The sequence below is a fragment of the Salmo salar genome, chromosome 24 (genome assembly GCF_965601325.2).
Source record: "Salmo salar chromosome 24, fSalSal1, whole genome shotgun sequence".
NCBI classification, from domain to species: domain Eukaryota; kingdom Metazoa; phylum Chordata; class Actinopteri; order Salmoniformes; family Salmonidae; genus Salmo; species Salmo salar.
This window is the reverse complement of record NC_138314.1, coordinates 11348151-11364643: the sequence shown is the minus strand read 5'-3', so window position 1 is coordinate 11364643 and position 16493 is coordinate 11348151. Positions and strand designations below refer to the sequence as shown.

General features: G+C 44.3%; 1 protein-coding gene across 1 annotated transcript in view; it reads right to left on the bottom strand.

The window, feature by feature from the left end:
• Positions 1 to 379: 379 nt before the first annotated feature.
• Positions 380 to 16493, bottom strand: part of zmat4a (zinc finger, matrin-type 4a) — a 154956-nt gene continuing 138842 nt past the window's right edge. The window contains exon 7 of the mRNA XM_014170990.3: positions 380 to 510. Coding sequence (XP_014026465.1) covers positions 483 to 510 — 28 coding nt within the window. The 3' untranslated portion in view covers positions 380 to 482. The remainder of the gene's footprint in view (positions 511 to 16493) is intronic.

Sequence of the window (16493 nt, the reverse complement as noted above, 5' to 3'; positions counted from 1 at the left end):
TGAGGGGACTGTCCCTCCGCTGGATCCACTTTTATTCTCGTCGACCATTGTCTTTAAAAGTACTGAGAATCTGTTGGTGTGAAATGCAGAATCTGTGGAATGTTGATTATCACATGGCCAAAATGACAAGAGTTCTGCAGAAGCCTTAAGTTGACAGGTGAGACAGATGCTGTGGAGCTGAAGCATTTAAAAAAAAATGTGTTCTCCTATTGTATGCTAGCAGGGCAATGGAGAGAGACAGAGACAGAGATAGAGTGTGTGTGTGTGTGTGTGTGTGTGTGTGTGTGTGTGTGTGTGTGTGTGTGTGTGTGTGTGTGTGTGTGTGTGTGTGTGTGTGTGTGTGTGTGTGTGTGTGTGTGTGTGTGTGTGTGTGTGTGTGTTGTGTGGTAGAGAGAGAAAGCAGGGCAGAGGCTGAAAAATTGGGGCAAGCTGAACACAGCTTGTCTGACATCAATCAAATGGTTTGTTTTGTTCTTCAAGATTCACTGGACACATATCTGATTCTTCAGGCTGCAAGAGAAAGAACGAGAGAGAGAGAGAGAGAGAGAGAGAGAGAGAGAGAGAGAGAGAGAGAGAGAGAGGGGGAAAGAAAGAGTGGGGATAGAGAGAGGGGGAAAGGAAGAGAGCGGGTGGGAGACAGAGAGGGAGTGAGAGAGAGGAGGGAGAGAGATGTTATTGTTATGCAAAAGGTAAAAAGTCAAATATATCTCAACCAATAAAATAAACCAGCGGTGAAGATGAAATGATCCTGATAAGATCAATAATAAAATATCAACGATAAGGAGACCGACTACAGTACAACAAGGAGAAGAGGGCAGTTAAAGTATAAGGAGGTCTAAACAGCCTTGGCTTCTCTGGACTGAATATAAAACCTTCCTCGCTACGCTTTCTCATTTCTGTCTCCTATACTTCACGTACCGCATGACTTTATGCTCTCGTTTGTCATGTGCTCAACAAAGCACCCGGAGCTTGATTATGACACTTACAGTGGCCAACATCTAATCCCCTTTCTGTTGTGATTGAAGAGGTGTGGAAAGCCAGGTTTCATAGCATGTCCAGGACATCGCCACATCGACTGAAGGTCTTATCTAATGGTTTATCATCACACAATCACCGTCGGAGACGCCTCTCCCGGTTCTCTCCTGGTCTTGGTTGAATTATACTGACGGTCCCCTCACTTAATACTGGGATGACTGTTCTCAAAACAAGACAACCAATTCACATCTAATAGTCAGACGTGCTATAAATAGACTTACAGCAGAAAAAAGGAGGATTGTGTGTGTTGCAGCATGGCTGCGAGAGTGCCAAAACATGGCTATTTACTAACATAATGTAAGCACATCCGTTGTAACTGTCGTCGTTAATGCAGTAAAGGTCTGATGATGTTTTGGACACTTTTGGTGTGTGTGTGTAGATGTAGGTTAGATTCCACCAAGGTAATATACAGAGGACGATACACAGTTAGGTGTGTCATTTATGGGAACATACAGTAGTTAATGTGCAGGTGTAACCTATTGCTTATTTTGAGCCAAGAGATTACTAAAACAGTTTTCTTAACCCTCATTGGCTCTTGCACTGTAGGTTAGACAGTAAGCATTATTGTGCAAGCATTATTTGTTCAATGAATCGATTCCCTGACTTGCATTTAGGGGTTTCTATGTTGACTCCAGGTAAACCTAGCAGAGGGAGTAAACAGTGTGCAGTGTAAAATGAACATCCTGCTGAATGATTCTCTAGAGGACTAGAGCAGCAGCAGTAGAGCAGGCCCCATCCAGTCACATTAGTTCTGAATAATTCCCCCATAAAAGGCTAATGTATCAGACCTGCATAGGCCTTAGTCCACACACGCACACTGAAGCACCCACACACATCTGCACCCTCGCACACACACAAGTGCATGTACCCGAACACCGGCATGCAGAGCAGATTTTGACACAGGCACGTGCAGACACAGGCGCGCGCACGCACACACACACACACACACACACACACACACACACACACACACACACACACACACACACACACACACACACACACACACACACACACACACACACACACACATAATACAAGCAGAGGGGAGGCGGGGGATTGAAACGGATGAGTAAGATTAATGCAACATTCACTGTGCTAAGGTGAGAAATAAAGCAACATTGAAAGGTCTCTCTTTGGAGACAGAAAACAGTTCCATCAAACAGAGGAAAATGAACATATTCTCAGCACGCCGGCAGATCTGAATTTATTCCACTCAAAAGGCCAGGCGTATTTAGCATTTTGTTTTCATTAGAGGGGTCCTCTTGATCGACGGAGCCTTTCACTCGTATGAATGCGGCTCATCCACCTATTTTACATCGCTTTAAAACCTGACTAACTACAACATATTCCGGATCAGTTTTTCATAATTCCATAAGTGAAAACATGCAGCCGTGACTTTGTAGGCTAAATGATGTCACATGAGGAATTTGAATTTGCTTTTCAGTTCAAACACAGTGTACACACATCCAGAGAGTTAAATGTGTTTGTTTTTGGTATAAAACCCAACGTTGAACTCAATAAACAATGTGTGCATCAAACACCGTGCAGGTCCGTATTTATTTTTCAACCAATGTTCAGACATTGTAGTTTCCCCTTGCTTTGGACTCAGTACTATTGGAGCATAGTTCAATTGGTCTAATTAACTACATAATTACAGAGTACAATAACGCGACAACTGATAGTGTACTGATAGCCTAAATTTAAAGCAGATGGGTCTCAGAGATAGAAGTAAACAGTAACCAGCTGAGTAAATCAAGAGAACGCAATCCAACCAAGTCTCAATGTAAAACGATATAGTCCCCACAGGAGAAACCCTTATCCAAGAACCATTCTGACATTTTAGATGAAAACATATTTCAGCTGATTTGATCATTTTCTCTCGAGCCCAACAGTTCTGTAAGTCGTCGACAGAAGCCCGGCCAAGAAAGGCCACTCTGTGATGAGTCTGAAAAGGGTCCGGTGTTGTTAGTGGCAACACCTACTATAGAGTCACCTGCCCCCCTCAAAAAAAAAACCATAGTGTGTCTGAGCCTCCTGCTGATGGAACTGCAGCTGACTGCTGTCCTCTCCATCAAAATGACAGCTTTTTTAAAGATGCATCCTCCCAAAACTGACAGCACGAAAAGCTTTTAGGACCGCAGTGAGACTATCTGCACAGCTTCCAGCCCTCCATTCGATCTTAACCCCCTCTCCACTACCACATCCTTCAAGTCAGTCAGAGACAGGAAAATTACATTTTCCAGGAGCAATATCAAGCCTCCCCTATTTTCCCTCTCAAGACAAACTGCCTCATAATGAATTCACCGTGACGCGAGTGCAAGTTACATAGTTCCGCTTGGTGCAATGGCAAACAGAAACCACACCATCTGAGTGCAGTGACCTTAACCGCGTGGTGGCGAACACACAACTTATGTATTCATATAGTGTGTGACAAATTCTGTCAGCACATTACTCTGGCGGAGGCATTAACCATGCATTATTTATCTTCATGCCTATATTTCACATGGACATTCTCAGTCCCTTTGAAGTTAATTCACCCGTGATAAAATGCCTCCCTTCTTCTTACTATGTTGCAGCTTATGATACTCCTGGTTTTGTTGCTATAGAAGAACAAGTTGCCCGTCCAAGACAATTTCAGTCTACAAAACTGCATCAGTCCTCCAAATTTGTACAGTACTCCGGCAAGTTACATCATACAAAATGCTGTAAAATAAATATTCCATATCCTCCCTTTTAAATGGTAGACCCATAAGATGTCTGCATTGGACATCACACACAAGTTCTTAATGTGTTTCCCCTCTGGTCTTTTTATGGTAAAGCGTGGAGAGAAAGAATGTCAGCTTGGATTAGCAGGTGAGCTGGTACAGACCCATCTCATTTGAGATAGACCATGTGTCTATTCTGCAGCAAATACTGGGCCCCTAGCTATCTCCTTCTCAGTGTGCATTGGGAATTAATTAGGAAGTCAATGAGGAAATGAGGCTGAATCATAAGAGTCGAGTGGCCGCCGTTTGGACTGTTGAATGTCTCTGTGGCTTTGCCTCTTTCATGCTTTGTACTTCAATCTCTCCTGTTTGATGGTATGCCCTCAAGCTGCCCCCGCCTGCTCGTTGATATCTAACTTTTACAGAGCTGTAAAGAGGTTTCTAAACCTCCCTCCACTAAGCTTCTAATCGGTGCATCTCACCAACACCGGGCGGTGCCAAGCGAGAGGGCCTCAGCGGAGCCCCCACTGAGCATGATTATAAATCATGAAGCCATCACACAGGGGATGATCACTGGAGAAAGATGGGTTCGGAAATAACCCTCCCCTCCTCCTCCTCTTCCCGCTGGCGCTCAAGCTGTTTTCTGCTCCGGCACACAATGCATTGTAGTTGGTCAATATTTTAGCATTCCAACACCTTCATAAAAAACAAACCCAAAGTCACTACTCTACTTCCCAGTGCTGGAAGCAGTCAGCAGCCTCATCCTCAGACGGCCATCAATTGCCTCTGCCACCCCTCCAGGCATTTCTGCAGCTGCTAAGCAGCAGCTCGATACGGTTGCCAGATTTATGTTGGTAAAGTGTTCTCTCCAGGACTGTCCATATGGTCGTTTATGCTGCCATTGAGACAGGGTCTGTTGTCTGCCCCGGTCCAAACAAATAGCCTACTGCTCACATTTTTTCCCACCCTATTTTATCAGTTCTGCAAATACTCTGCAGTTGCACTGTCAGTCTCAAAATATTGCTGCAATGATGTCTGATGCCTGCAACCAGCAGATTCACATTCCTAGCCTATAAACCTTTGAACAGACTGAAATGCTGTTGCATTTTAATGAGATGGAATGTCAATCCTGATTAAGGAGAACTTCTGCTTTGAAGACACATGCAAGCTTACACAGTGCCTTCAGAAAGTATTCATACCCCTTCACTTATTCCACGTTGTTGCATTACAGCCTGAATTTAAAATGGATGAAATTGTTGTTGTTCTTTTGCCATCTACACACAATACCTTGTAACGACAAAGCGAAAACTTGTTTTTAGAAATATTAGCAAATTTATTTAAAATGAAATATAGAAATATCTCATTTAGACAAGTATTCACACGCCTTTGCTATGACACTCCAAATTGAGCTCAGGTGCATCCAATTTCCATTGATCATCCTTGAGATGTCACTACAACTTGATATGGATCCCCCTGTGGCCAATTCAATTGTTTGGACAGGATTTAGAAAGAAACACACCTGTCTATATTAGGTCCCACAGTTGTCAGTGCATGTCAGAGCAGAAGCTATACCATGAAGTCCAAGGAACTGTCCGTAGATCTCGAGATAGAATTGTGATGAACCATATATCTGGGGAAGGGTTTCCAAGAACACAGTGGTCTCCATCATTGGAAAATTGAAAAAATATGGAACTACCGAGACTCTGCCTAGAGCTGGCCGACCAAACTGAGCAACCGGTCAAGAAAGACCTTGGTCAGGGAGGTAACCAAGAACCCAATGACCACTCTGACAGAACTACAGAGTTCCTTGGCTGAGATGGAAGAACCTGACAGAAAGACAACAGTCTCTACAGCACTTCACCAATCTGGGCCTTGAGTTTTCAAAAAGGCACCCGAAAGACTCTGAGAGCATAAGGCAAAATATTCTGTGGTCTGATGAGACTAAAATTGAAACCTTTGGCCTGAATGCAAAGCACTATGTCTGGAGAGAAAAATAAGCACAGCTCATTACCCATCTAACACCATCCCTACCGTGAAGCATGGTGGTGATAGCATCATGCTATAGGGTTGCTTTTCAGCAACAAGGACTGGGAGACTGGTAAGCATACAGGGAACAATGAATGGAGCCATATACAGGCAAATCATTGATGAATAAACCTGCTTCAGAGTGCAAACGACCTTAGACTGGGGCAAATACTTACGTTCCAACAGGACAATGACCCCAAGCATACAGCCAAAGCAACTCTGGAATGGATTCAGAACAATAACGTGAAAGTCCTTGAGTGGCCCAGCCAAAGCCCAGACTTGAATCCCATTGAAAATCTGTGGAAAGACTTGAAGATTGCTGTTCACCGCCGCTCACTTAACAGAGTTTGAGAAAATCTGCAAGGAAATCCAGATGTGCAAGCTGATACAGGTATATAACCAAGACGACCCAAAAGTTTTAATCGCCGCAAAAGGTGTTTCTATAAAGTATTGACTCAGGCATGTGAATACTTATGTAAATTAGATATTTCTGTACTTCATTTTCAATAAATGTGCAAACATTTCTAAAAACTATTTGTCACTATGGGGTATTGTGTGTAGATGGGTGAGAATTTTTGTTGGAATTCAGGCTGTAACATAACAAAATGTGGAATAAGTCAAGGGGTATGAATACTTTCTGAAGTCACTGTATATATGCATGTGCTGCTGCTATAGCTCTTTTGAATGTGTGCGTGAAGGATTTGAGGAGCAGGTCTTTCAGTCTGACAATGTGACTCTAAGTGTTTGGGGATTTGTGGCACGCATCATTGTGTCTCATGGGGATGTGTTCTTCTCTGGGCAATCCTCTACTGACTGACTGTCATGCAGGAGAGAGAGGGGGAGGAGAGAGAGAGAGAGAGAGAGAGAGAGAGAGAGAGAGAGAGAGTGGGAGAAGGGGTTGGGGCGGCAGTAAGAGAGGGGGAGAGAGAGTGAGAGTGAGTGTAATCCTTACTGTTCATTTTTATTGTTTATTTTACTTTTGTTTATTATCTATTTCACTTGCTTTGGCAATGTAAACATATGTTTCCCATGTCTAAACAAAGCCCCTTAAATTGAATAGAGAGAGAGAGAGAGAGAGAGAGAGAGAGAGAGAGAGAGAGAGAGAGAGAGAGAGAGAGAGAGAGAGAGAGAGAGAGAGAGAGAGAGAGAGAGAGAAGGTTGGGGGCGGCAGTAAGAGGGAGAGAAAGCGAAAGAGAGAGGGGGGGACAGAATAAGGGTGCCTCTCAATTAATCCATCAAAGTCTATGATACTGTATTTTCATCTCGCCCCATAAATAGAAGGCTGAAATTGAAGTTTCCTAGAGAAAAAATGTGACCTTTCATGTACAAATACACACAACTGCCTTTCACACATCCTACACTTCTATATGTCTGTGTGGCATTACCTTTATATTGAGAATGATGGCCTTGACTGATGTTAATAATGCCAAGCTGAGACTATAAAGAAGACAAATATTAGTCTTTTATAACTTGGGGTTGTTCGTTCTCTGCGAAAGCAACTTTTCCCATCATGGATCGGATATAGGAAAAAAGCTAATATGCTGCCAAAAAGAATATAAGGCCTCTATTGTAAAAAAATATATAAAAAAGTCCCCCCCTCCCCTTTTCTTTTTGCACTGTTCTTGAGTGTGAATGAATCATTTTTATTTTCTAAGACAAGGGAATAAAGGTTTCCTTTGTGAACAGAGGATCAGAAATGACAAAACAGTGACAATTGTGTTTGTGTGGAAAGTGGGACATGATATTGGTGGTAAATTGGTCATCACAGTGCAAAGAAAGAGGAGGAATGGAGGAGAGGTAGAATTCAAAGAGATGTCAGACAGGGTGGTCTGTTTCCAGGGGAGTGTGGGGTGTGTGAGTACACTGAGTAGCAAGTGTGCTGGGGGGGAGGTCTGGATAAAAGCATACCTACCTACCCACCACCTCTATCTTTGTGACCGTGGGGGACAGCGAAAATGGGGAAAGAGAGAAAGAGAGAAGGCAGCAGTATCAGTATGTGTGACTAGGGAGAAGCAGGTGGGAGAGGACACCCAAACACTGCCACTCTCATACTGTTCCATTCTGTTTCATGTCCCAGGCTCAGTACAGCACAAGGCACCAGGATAAACAGAATAAATCAAGCTGCCTTTGTTTGACAGTTTTAACGGCTGGATTTGAGCTGTTGAATGCATTAGGTTTTATGGCCACGGTGCATAGCAGAGGACACACAGACTACACACAGTAAAGCCCTTTCCCCTGTCACAAAAACATACAGTCACTTCAGTGGAATACCAACCCACGCATAAAATCTACACCAAGTCAGTCTGCTATACTGTGTCAATAATCAACTCAAAGACATCTACATAGATAAGATGAAACTACGCCGCAAAAGTCTAATCTTGTCTGTTTTATACATGACATTACAAGCACAGAGGGGAAATCCCCAGTCGAAACAAAAAAAAGAGGTCAATAATATTTCAACCTCAATCTAAAAGGAGGTATATCTCATGAATTATTGAAACGTCATTATTTCCACAATCTGAATTCCCATTGTGAAAACACCATGCAGTGAGCATGGCTGCCACAGCTACAGCAGCAGGCCAACCAATTGTCTTGAATCGCAGAGATATACAGTAGAGGGCATCCTATTCCCTATATAGTGCACTACTTTTGACAAGAGACGGGCCCTGCTCAACAGTAGTGCACTGCATAAGGAGTCAGGTCCCATTTGGGAAACACCCTATACAGTTAGATGTATGGATTATTGTTAGGCTGAATAATTGTTTTATTTCACATAATTGTCTGACTGGTGCCACATGTTGGAATGGGCGGTGTGCCAAACCTGAGAGGTGAACCATCCATCACATCATATATTAATCAGCTTTCTTTCATTCTTTCTGTGGACGGTCGGTTGAGTCCACACGGGAAAGGAGAGCAGCAATAACAAATCACTGCACCAACGTTCAAACTGCCAGACTCATCCTCCCACCCGCCGCAGACTCATTCCTGAGTACTGGGTGTGAGAGAGCGCAGCGTCTAAAGTCTTTCTGCATGCCATTAGCACGTGAGTGTGGGGGAGGTGGGGGGAGGGTAGGGGAGAGACGAGGGAGGGTGGAGAGAACAGGGAAGAGTGCAAGCGAGCAGCAGGGAATGGGGATGGTTGGGCGTTGACGGTTGGGCGTTGATAGATGACGTGCCAAGGGATCGGTGATGGCATGGTAACAAGGCCGTCTGCTTGACTTGACCTGTTGATAGTGGAGCAGCGAAGGAGCACAGGGCTGAGGGACGGGTCTCGCTCCCACAACATCCCCTCCCCTCCCGCCTCGTAACACTTTTACAGCCATGTTATGTTCCGGACTCGTGTTTCCCAGACTGGTCGCTCTGCGTCTCTATCTCTGGCGGGGGAGGATAACATTACATAGCAAAGACCATTTCAGGCTCTGTTAACGCACAACTACAGGCTCTGACTGTGGCCCTAAGCAACAGCTACACAGCCCCCACAATCACAGGCGGCCGGTGGCACCTTAATTGGGAAGGATGGGCTCATAGTAATGGTTAGAACAGAATCAATGGAATGGTATCAAACACATCAGACACATGGTTTCCATGGGTTTGATACCATTCCACTCACTCCATTCCAGCCTTTATTATGAGCCGTCCTCCCCTCAGCAGCCTCCTGTGCCCACAATCTATCATGACATTCATATGTTGATAATGCTGTGAAGGTGAACACATCAACACATAAAAGCCTGTTTACAGCTTGTCTGCACATGATCTAGGTTGGAACAATGTCAGTGGTGGGTCACCGCCAAAGAGGCTTGTATCTTACTTAGCAGGAAATGTAACAATAAGTAATGTGTAAGTATGAGAGTGGTTACTGTACTGTCCCATAGAACGTGGGCTCCAGTGACAGAAAAGAGAAAGAGAAAGTGCCTCCTCCTCCTCTTCTCCTGTCCTGAACTAGAGGTCCAATTGGTTCTGACCAGACTGACCACACTGACCAGCCAGCCAACAGCCACATGTCCAGGATCCCCTCCCTGTGCACTTCGTCAGTCTACTGTAGTCAGCATAATCCCCTGGCTGGTCAGCCAGACCCTGGCTGGTCTGGGGAGGAGAGGGGACCTCAGTCAGCTCACACAACCAGGCTGTCAGCAGGTTATTTCTGTCTCAGCAGACAGGACCAGACTAAAAGCCTATTTCTTATGCCATCACAAGGAAGGACAGATTATGTGAAGAAGCTAGTTCTTAAACACAGGATGTCTGCTTACCATATGACACCCAATTCTTTATGTAGTGCAATACTTTTGACTAGGGCCCATGGGGATCTGGTAACAAGTAGTGCACTAGGGAATAGGGTGCCATTTGGGACAACCTGGTACAGTGCTGCTGCTTGGCTCAAATGAAGCGCAGGACAACTGGGGAAATACTTGGACAGAGAAAAGAGAAACATGTCAGACAGCCAAATTGAGTTAGTGAATCAAAGGAAGACCTCAATTTGTGGCATACTTTCCGCTTTGGATGCCAGCAGGGGCTGTTGTACTGTTGTAGCAGGCTTGTTAGTCTAGTATCGATCACACATCTCATTAGTAAGCACACCGTGAATGGGTCATGGCTTCAGTCAAAATTAAATATCCTCACTGAAGTTCTTGGACTTGGTTCAAGTTAGCTACACAGAGTTCAGACATCTTTGCTTGCTGTGGGGAGGTCAATATGACCCCCTACGTAACCGAACCTTACCCAATCTGACCTGACCCGACTTCATGCAATTCATTAGGAATTGCCGGGAACCTCACGATACAATATTATCACGATACATACAGTAGGTGCCAATACGATATCTATTGTGAGTCTCACGATTGTATATGTATTGCGATTCGATGTTCCAAAAGTATTGCTCACCACATGTCTGCTACAGAGGGACAAAAGAGCCATAACAAAACAAGTTTTGATCAGTCATGGAAATAAAAGTGCTGAAAACAAATTTAATAAGATGACGGAGAACAAGCCATAAAGGAAAAATCCTGGCGATTTGGTGCATGTACGGCAAACTAGCGCAAAAAGAATATTGTCAAAACAATATGATACAATATATCGTCACAAATAATATCCCGATATGTAACTGTATTGATTTTTTTCAGCCTCACTACAATTCACAGTGCATCACTTTTTCTAGTGTCAACCTAGCTAAATGGAAATGGTATTTAGATAAATGACTGAAAACCGGTTCACTGTACTCCCTTCTCTGTAAAGTCATACCATCAAAGCACAATAAAGTAACTATACCATCAAAATCATAAAATGCACCACTGCTTTCATATTAACTAGCATCTTATTTTTGGTCGAGCTCTGATGTAGGACACAAGAGACACACAACAATAACATCTCTGCCCTCTGCGCAGAGGGAGAGAGGGAGAGAGAGAGCAAGAGAATTCCTAAGGAGATATGTCTTTATTCTATCTGGATAAACTGGCATAAAGCAATGACCTAAATACACCCATCACACTGTAGGCAGTGTGAAGCCACCCGGGCTGACTGGAGGGTGTTGAGGTCTGGAGAAAGAGAGATAGAGCGAGAGAGAGAGAGAGAGGGGAAGTGAGAGAAATGGAAAGAGAGAGAAAGAGAGGAAGTGAGAAAGAGAGAGAGTGGCAGAGAGTGTGTTGAGAGAGAGAAAGAGAGGAAAGAGGTTGCTCTGGGCTGCTGGGGGTGGCTGGTTGGATCTGCCTGTGTGGAAAGCCACTAGCTCCAATGAGGCAGTGTTGTGAAGCATGACTAAAGTGCAGGGCTGTTAAACGGTATGTCACGTCTCCTGATGTCTGCATCCCTGTGGAGTGTGGACACGTGCGGGCAGAGGGGCCAACAGGGGGAATTAATTCCAGGACATGCACCACAGAAAGCTCATCAATTCACACCTACGGGCCAGGCTGCGCTGTGCTGGGCCCACAACCAGCCCATCCTCTGACCTACCTAACTACCTATCTACTACTGTTTCAGGACAAAAGCACTGGATGTTGGTTGTGTTTTAGCATGACCTGCTTGAGTTGGGGTGTTTCTCAATATGCATATTACTGTGCTCCACACTCTAAAGCTCCAAGTGCATTCTCAGAGGACGTTCTCTTGAGTATGTTCTTATGAGGACGAGAAGGTGGAGAACGCATTAAACATTACATTTGAGAAGCACTCCCACTCCCCGACTGTATTACCTCACGCAGCATCTCTCCATTCACTGAACCTTCTTCCAGCCAAGACAATGGCAACAATAGAGACAAAACAAGATATACATAAAGCAAACATTTTACTTCTAGCTATATGTGAATCGTAATAATGTAGCTAACAGGCAGAAAATGACCTAAAACCAACGTTATCCAAGGTAGATGTCAATTCTTCGTGGGTAGCTAGCTAACAATTTGTTGTGGCTATCTGGCTAGCTAACAGTAGTTCAAAAAAAATAAGAAAAGAAGGGGGATACCTAGTCAGTTGTACAACTGAATGCATCTTCAGCATTTAACCCAACCCCTCTGAATCAGAGAGGCGTGGGGGGCTGCCATAATCAACATCCACATTTCAGGCACCCAGGGAACAGATTTTTTTTTACCTTGTCAGCTCGGGAATTCGATCCAGTAACCTTTTGGTTACTGGCCCAACGCTCTAGCCACTAGGCTACCTGCTGCCCTAGCTAGCCAGTTAGCTCTATTGACTTACTATGGGCTTGCGATCTACTAACACTACAGTGGGTATTGTAGGCAGGTAACATGTCAAAATGTACAGATCAAGATAAAATATTGTAGTCTGGCAACATATGAGATGTGAATAGGCAACATTTCATTCTGAAGTCGGAGTGTATTTTCTCTCGCTTCAGCTCAAATAACGGCTGCCATTGATTTCAAGAAAATTTGCGTCATTTCTTACGTGGTTGCAATATATTTCTTTGCGTACTTTTCATAGAAGCGTGTATCGATGCATGCTTCAAAATATGTACAAACGGAGTACACATTTGAGAAGTACTCCATTTTGCATACTTTGATTTGGACAAATACTCTGACCCTCCCTTGCTCCAATTTGCGTGCTCGGAGCACGGTAGTATGCATTTTGAGAAACACCCTTGGTGTTAGTTGTGTGTGTTGGTTGTGTATAATCACCAGTTGTTTGAGTTAGATAGTTGTGTTTGTGTGTGTGTGTGTGTGTGTGTGCATTTTAGTTGTGCATTTGTTCTCTCTGATGATCACAGCCTGATTGAGCTAGCCTGGGCTCTGGGTGTTTGTTTGTGTCTACAGTACAGCAAGTGCTTGTTGAATCTGGGTGCCACTACTGCAGGCACCGCGGCATTGGCCACCAATTAGCAGCAGCAATACGAAAGAAGTGAAAAAATGGCTCAATTAGAATCGTTTTTCCTACTCAAAAACTAATTGCTTTCAATAAGTCTGAACTTAACTGGAAAAAGATCCAAAGATGCCCGAAGCCAGCAGAGGGACTCCCCCTCTATCTAATATTTTGCTTACTCAGTCTTCAAAATCTCTCACATCATCTATAGCTGCATACATTCTATCTATTCTAGCTATGGCTGATGCAGAATGTAAAAAGCCTCCTTGAAAGTGCCAATTGATTTTCAGTGGCATAGCATGTATTCCTAAACCAAACCTCCTTTACAGTACCAGTCAAAAGTTTGGACACACCTACTCATTCAAGGGTTTTTCCTTAGTTTTACTATTTTCTACATTGTAGAATAATAGTGAAGACATCAAAATGTTGAAATAACACATATGGAATCACGTAGTAACCAAAAAAGTGTTAAACAAATCAAACCACCCTTTGCCTTGATGACAGCTTTGCACACTCTTGGCATTCTCTCAACCAGCTTCACCTGGAATGCTTTTCCAACATTATTGAAGGAGTTCCCACATATGCTGAGCATTTGTTGGATGCTTTTCCTTCACTTTGTGGTCCAACTCATCCCAAACCATCTCAATTGGGTTGAGGTTGGGTGATTGTGGAGGCCAGGTCATCTGATGCAGCACTCCATCACTCTCCTTCTTGGTCAAATAGCCTTACACAGCCTGGAGGTGTGTTGGGTCATTGTCCTGTTGAAAAACAAATGATAGTCCCACTAAGTGCAAATCAGATGGGATGGCGTATCGCTGCAGAATGCTGTGGTAGCCATGCTGGTTGAGTGTGCCTTGAAATCTAAATAAATCACTGACAGTGTCACCAGCAAAGTACCCACACATCATCACACCTCCTCCTCCATGCTTCACGGTGGGAACCACACATGCGGAGATCATACATTCACCTACTCTGCATCTCACAAAGACACGGCGGTTGGAACCAAAAATCTCTAATTCGGACTCATCAGACCAAAGGAAGAATGAGGCTGGAAGGGATGGCTGCCGTTTTACGGGCTCCTAACCAACTGTGCTATTTTGTTAGTTTTTTTGTGATATTTATTTTGTACATGATGTTGCTGCTACCATCTCTTATGACCAGAAATAACTTCTGGACATCAGAACAGCGATTACTCACCTCGAACTGGACAAAGATTTTTTTCTGTAACGAGTCCGACGTGAAGGATATACTGCTTTCTCGGGAATGGGCCCAAATCCCTGTCATTTGCGTGTAGAAAAGACAGAGAAAAAGGGAGCGGAGGTCAGGCTGCCTTCTGAGAATTCATTGGCGAGTGAGTAAACCTCCACTACCATACGTTCCATTGGCCAACGTGCAATTATTGGAAAACAAAATGGATGACATACGATCAAGACTATCCGACCAATGGGACAATAAAAACTGAAATATCTTGTGTTTTCATCAATAAGTGCATCAATGACGACGTACGCCCACTGTGACCATACGTACATATCCCAACCAGAAGACATGGATTACAGGCAACATCAGAATCGAGCTAAAGGCTGGAGCGGCAGTTTTCAATGAGCGGGACACTAATCCGGACACTTATAAGAAATCCCGCTACACCCTCAGACGAACCATCAAACAGGCAAAGTGTTAATACAGGATTAAGATTGAATCCTACTACAACTGCTCTGACGCTCATCGGATGTGGCAGGGCTTGAAAACTATTATGGACTACAGAGGGAAACACAGCCGTGAGCTGCCCAGTGACGCGAGCCTACCAGACGAGCTAAATGCCTTTTATGCTCGCTTCAAGGCAAGCAGCACCAAAGCATGCATGAGAGCACCAGCTGTTCCGGACGACTGCATGATAATGCTCTCAGTAGCCGATGTGAGCAAGACCTTTAAACATTCACAAAGCCGTGGGGCCAGACGGATTATCAGGACGTGTCCTCAAAGCATGCGCGGACCAACTGGCAAGTGTCTTTACTGACATTTTCAACCTCTCCTTGACTGAGTCTGTAATACCTACATGTTTCAAGCAGACCACCATAGTCCATGTGCCAAATGAAGCGAAGGTAACCTGCTTAAATGATTACCGACCCGTAGCACTCACGTCGGTAGCCATGAAGTGCTTTGAAAGGCAGGTCACGGCTCACATCAACAGCATCATTCAGGATACCCTAGACCCACTCCAATTCGCATACTGCCCCAACAGATCCACAGATGACGCAATCTCAATCGCACTCCACACTGCCCTTTCCCACCTGGACAAAAGGAACACCTATGTGAGAATGCTGTTCATTGACTACTGCTCAGATTTCAACACCATAGTGCCCACAAAGCTCATCACTAAATTAAGGACCCTGGGACTAAACACCTCCCTCTGCAACTGGATCCTGGACTTCCTGACGGGCCGCCCCCAGGTGGTAAGGGAAGCCAACAACACGTCTGCCATGCTGATCCTCAACACTGGGGCCCCTCAGAGGTGCGTGCTTAGTCCCCTCCTTTACTACCTGTTCAACCAATACTGAGTGGCCAAACATGACTCCAACACCTTCATTAAATTTGCTGATCCCACAACAGTGGTAGGCCTGATCACCGACAATGATGAGACAGCCTATAGGGAGGAGGTCAGAGACCTGGCAGTGTGGTGCCAGGACAACAACCTCTCCCTCAATGTGAGCAAGACAAAGGAGCTGATTGTGGTCTTCAGGAAAAGCAGGCCGAACAGGACCCCATTCTCATCGACGGGGTTGTAGTGGAGCGGGTCGAGAGTTTCAAGTTCCTTTGTGTCCACATCACCAATGAACTATCATGGTGAAAACATACCAAGACAGTCATGAAGAGGGCACGACAACACCTTTTCCCCCTCAGGAGACTGAAAAGATTTCGCATGTGTCCCCAGATCCTCAAAAAGTTCTACAGCTGCACCATCGATAGCATCCTGACCGGTTGCATATGGCAACTGTTCTGCATCTGACCGTAAGGTGCTACAGAGGGTAATGCGTACAGCCCATTACATCACTGGGGCTAAGCATCCTGCCATCCAGGACCTAGAGTGGCAAGAAAAAGTATGTGAACACTTTGGAATCACCTGGATTTCTGCATAAATTTGTCATAAAATTTGTTCTGATCTTCATCTTAGTCACAACAATAGACAAACAGAGTGTGCTTAAACTAAGAACACACAAATTATTGTATTTTTCTTGTCTATATTGAATACATCATTTAAACATTCACAGTGTAGGTTGGAAAAAGTTTGTGAACACCTAGGCTAATGACTTTTCCAAAAGCTAATTGGAGTCAGGAGTCACCAATCAATGAGACGAGATTGAAGATGTTGATTAGAGCTGCCCTGCCCTATAAAAAACACTCACAAAATTGGAGTTTGTTATTCACAAGAAG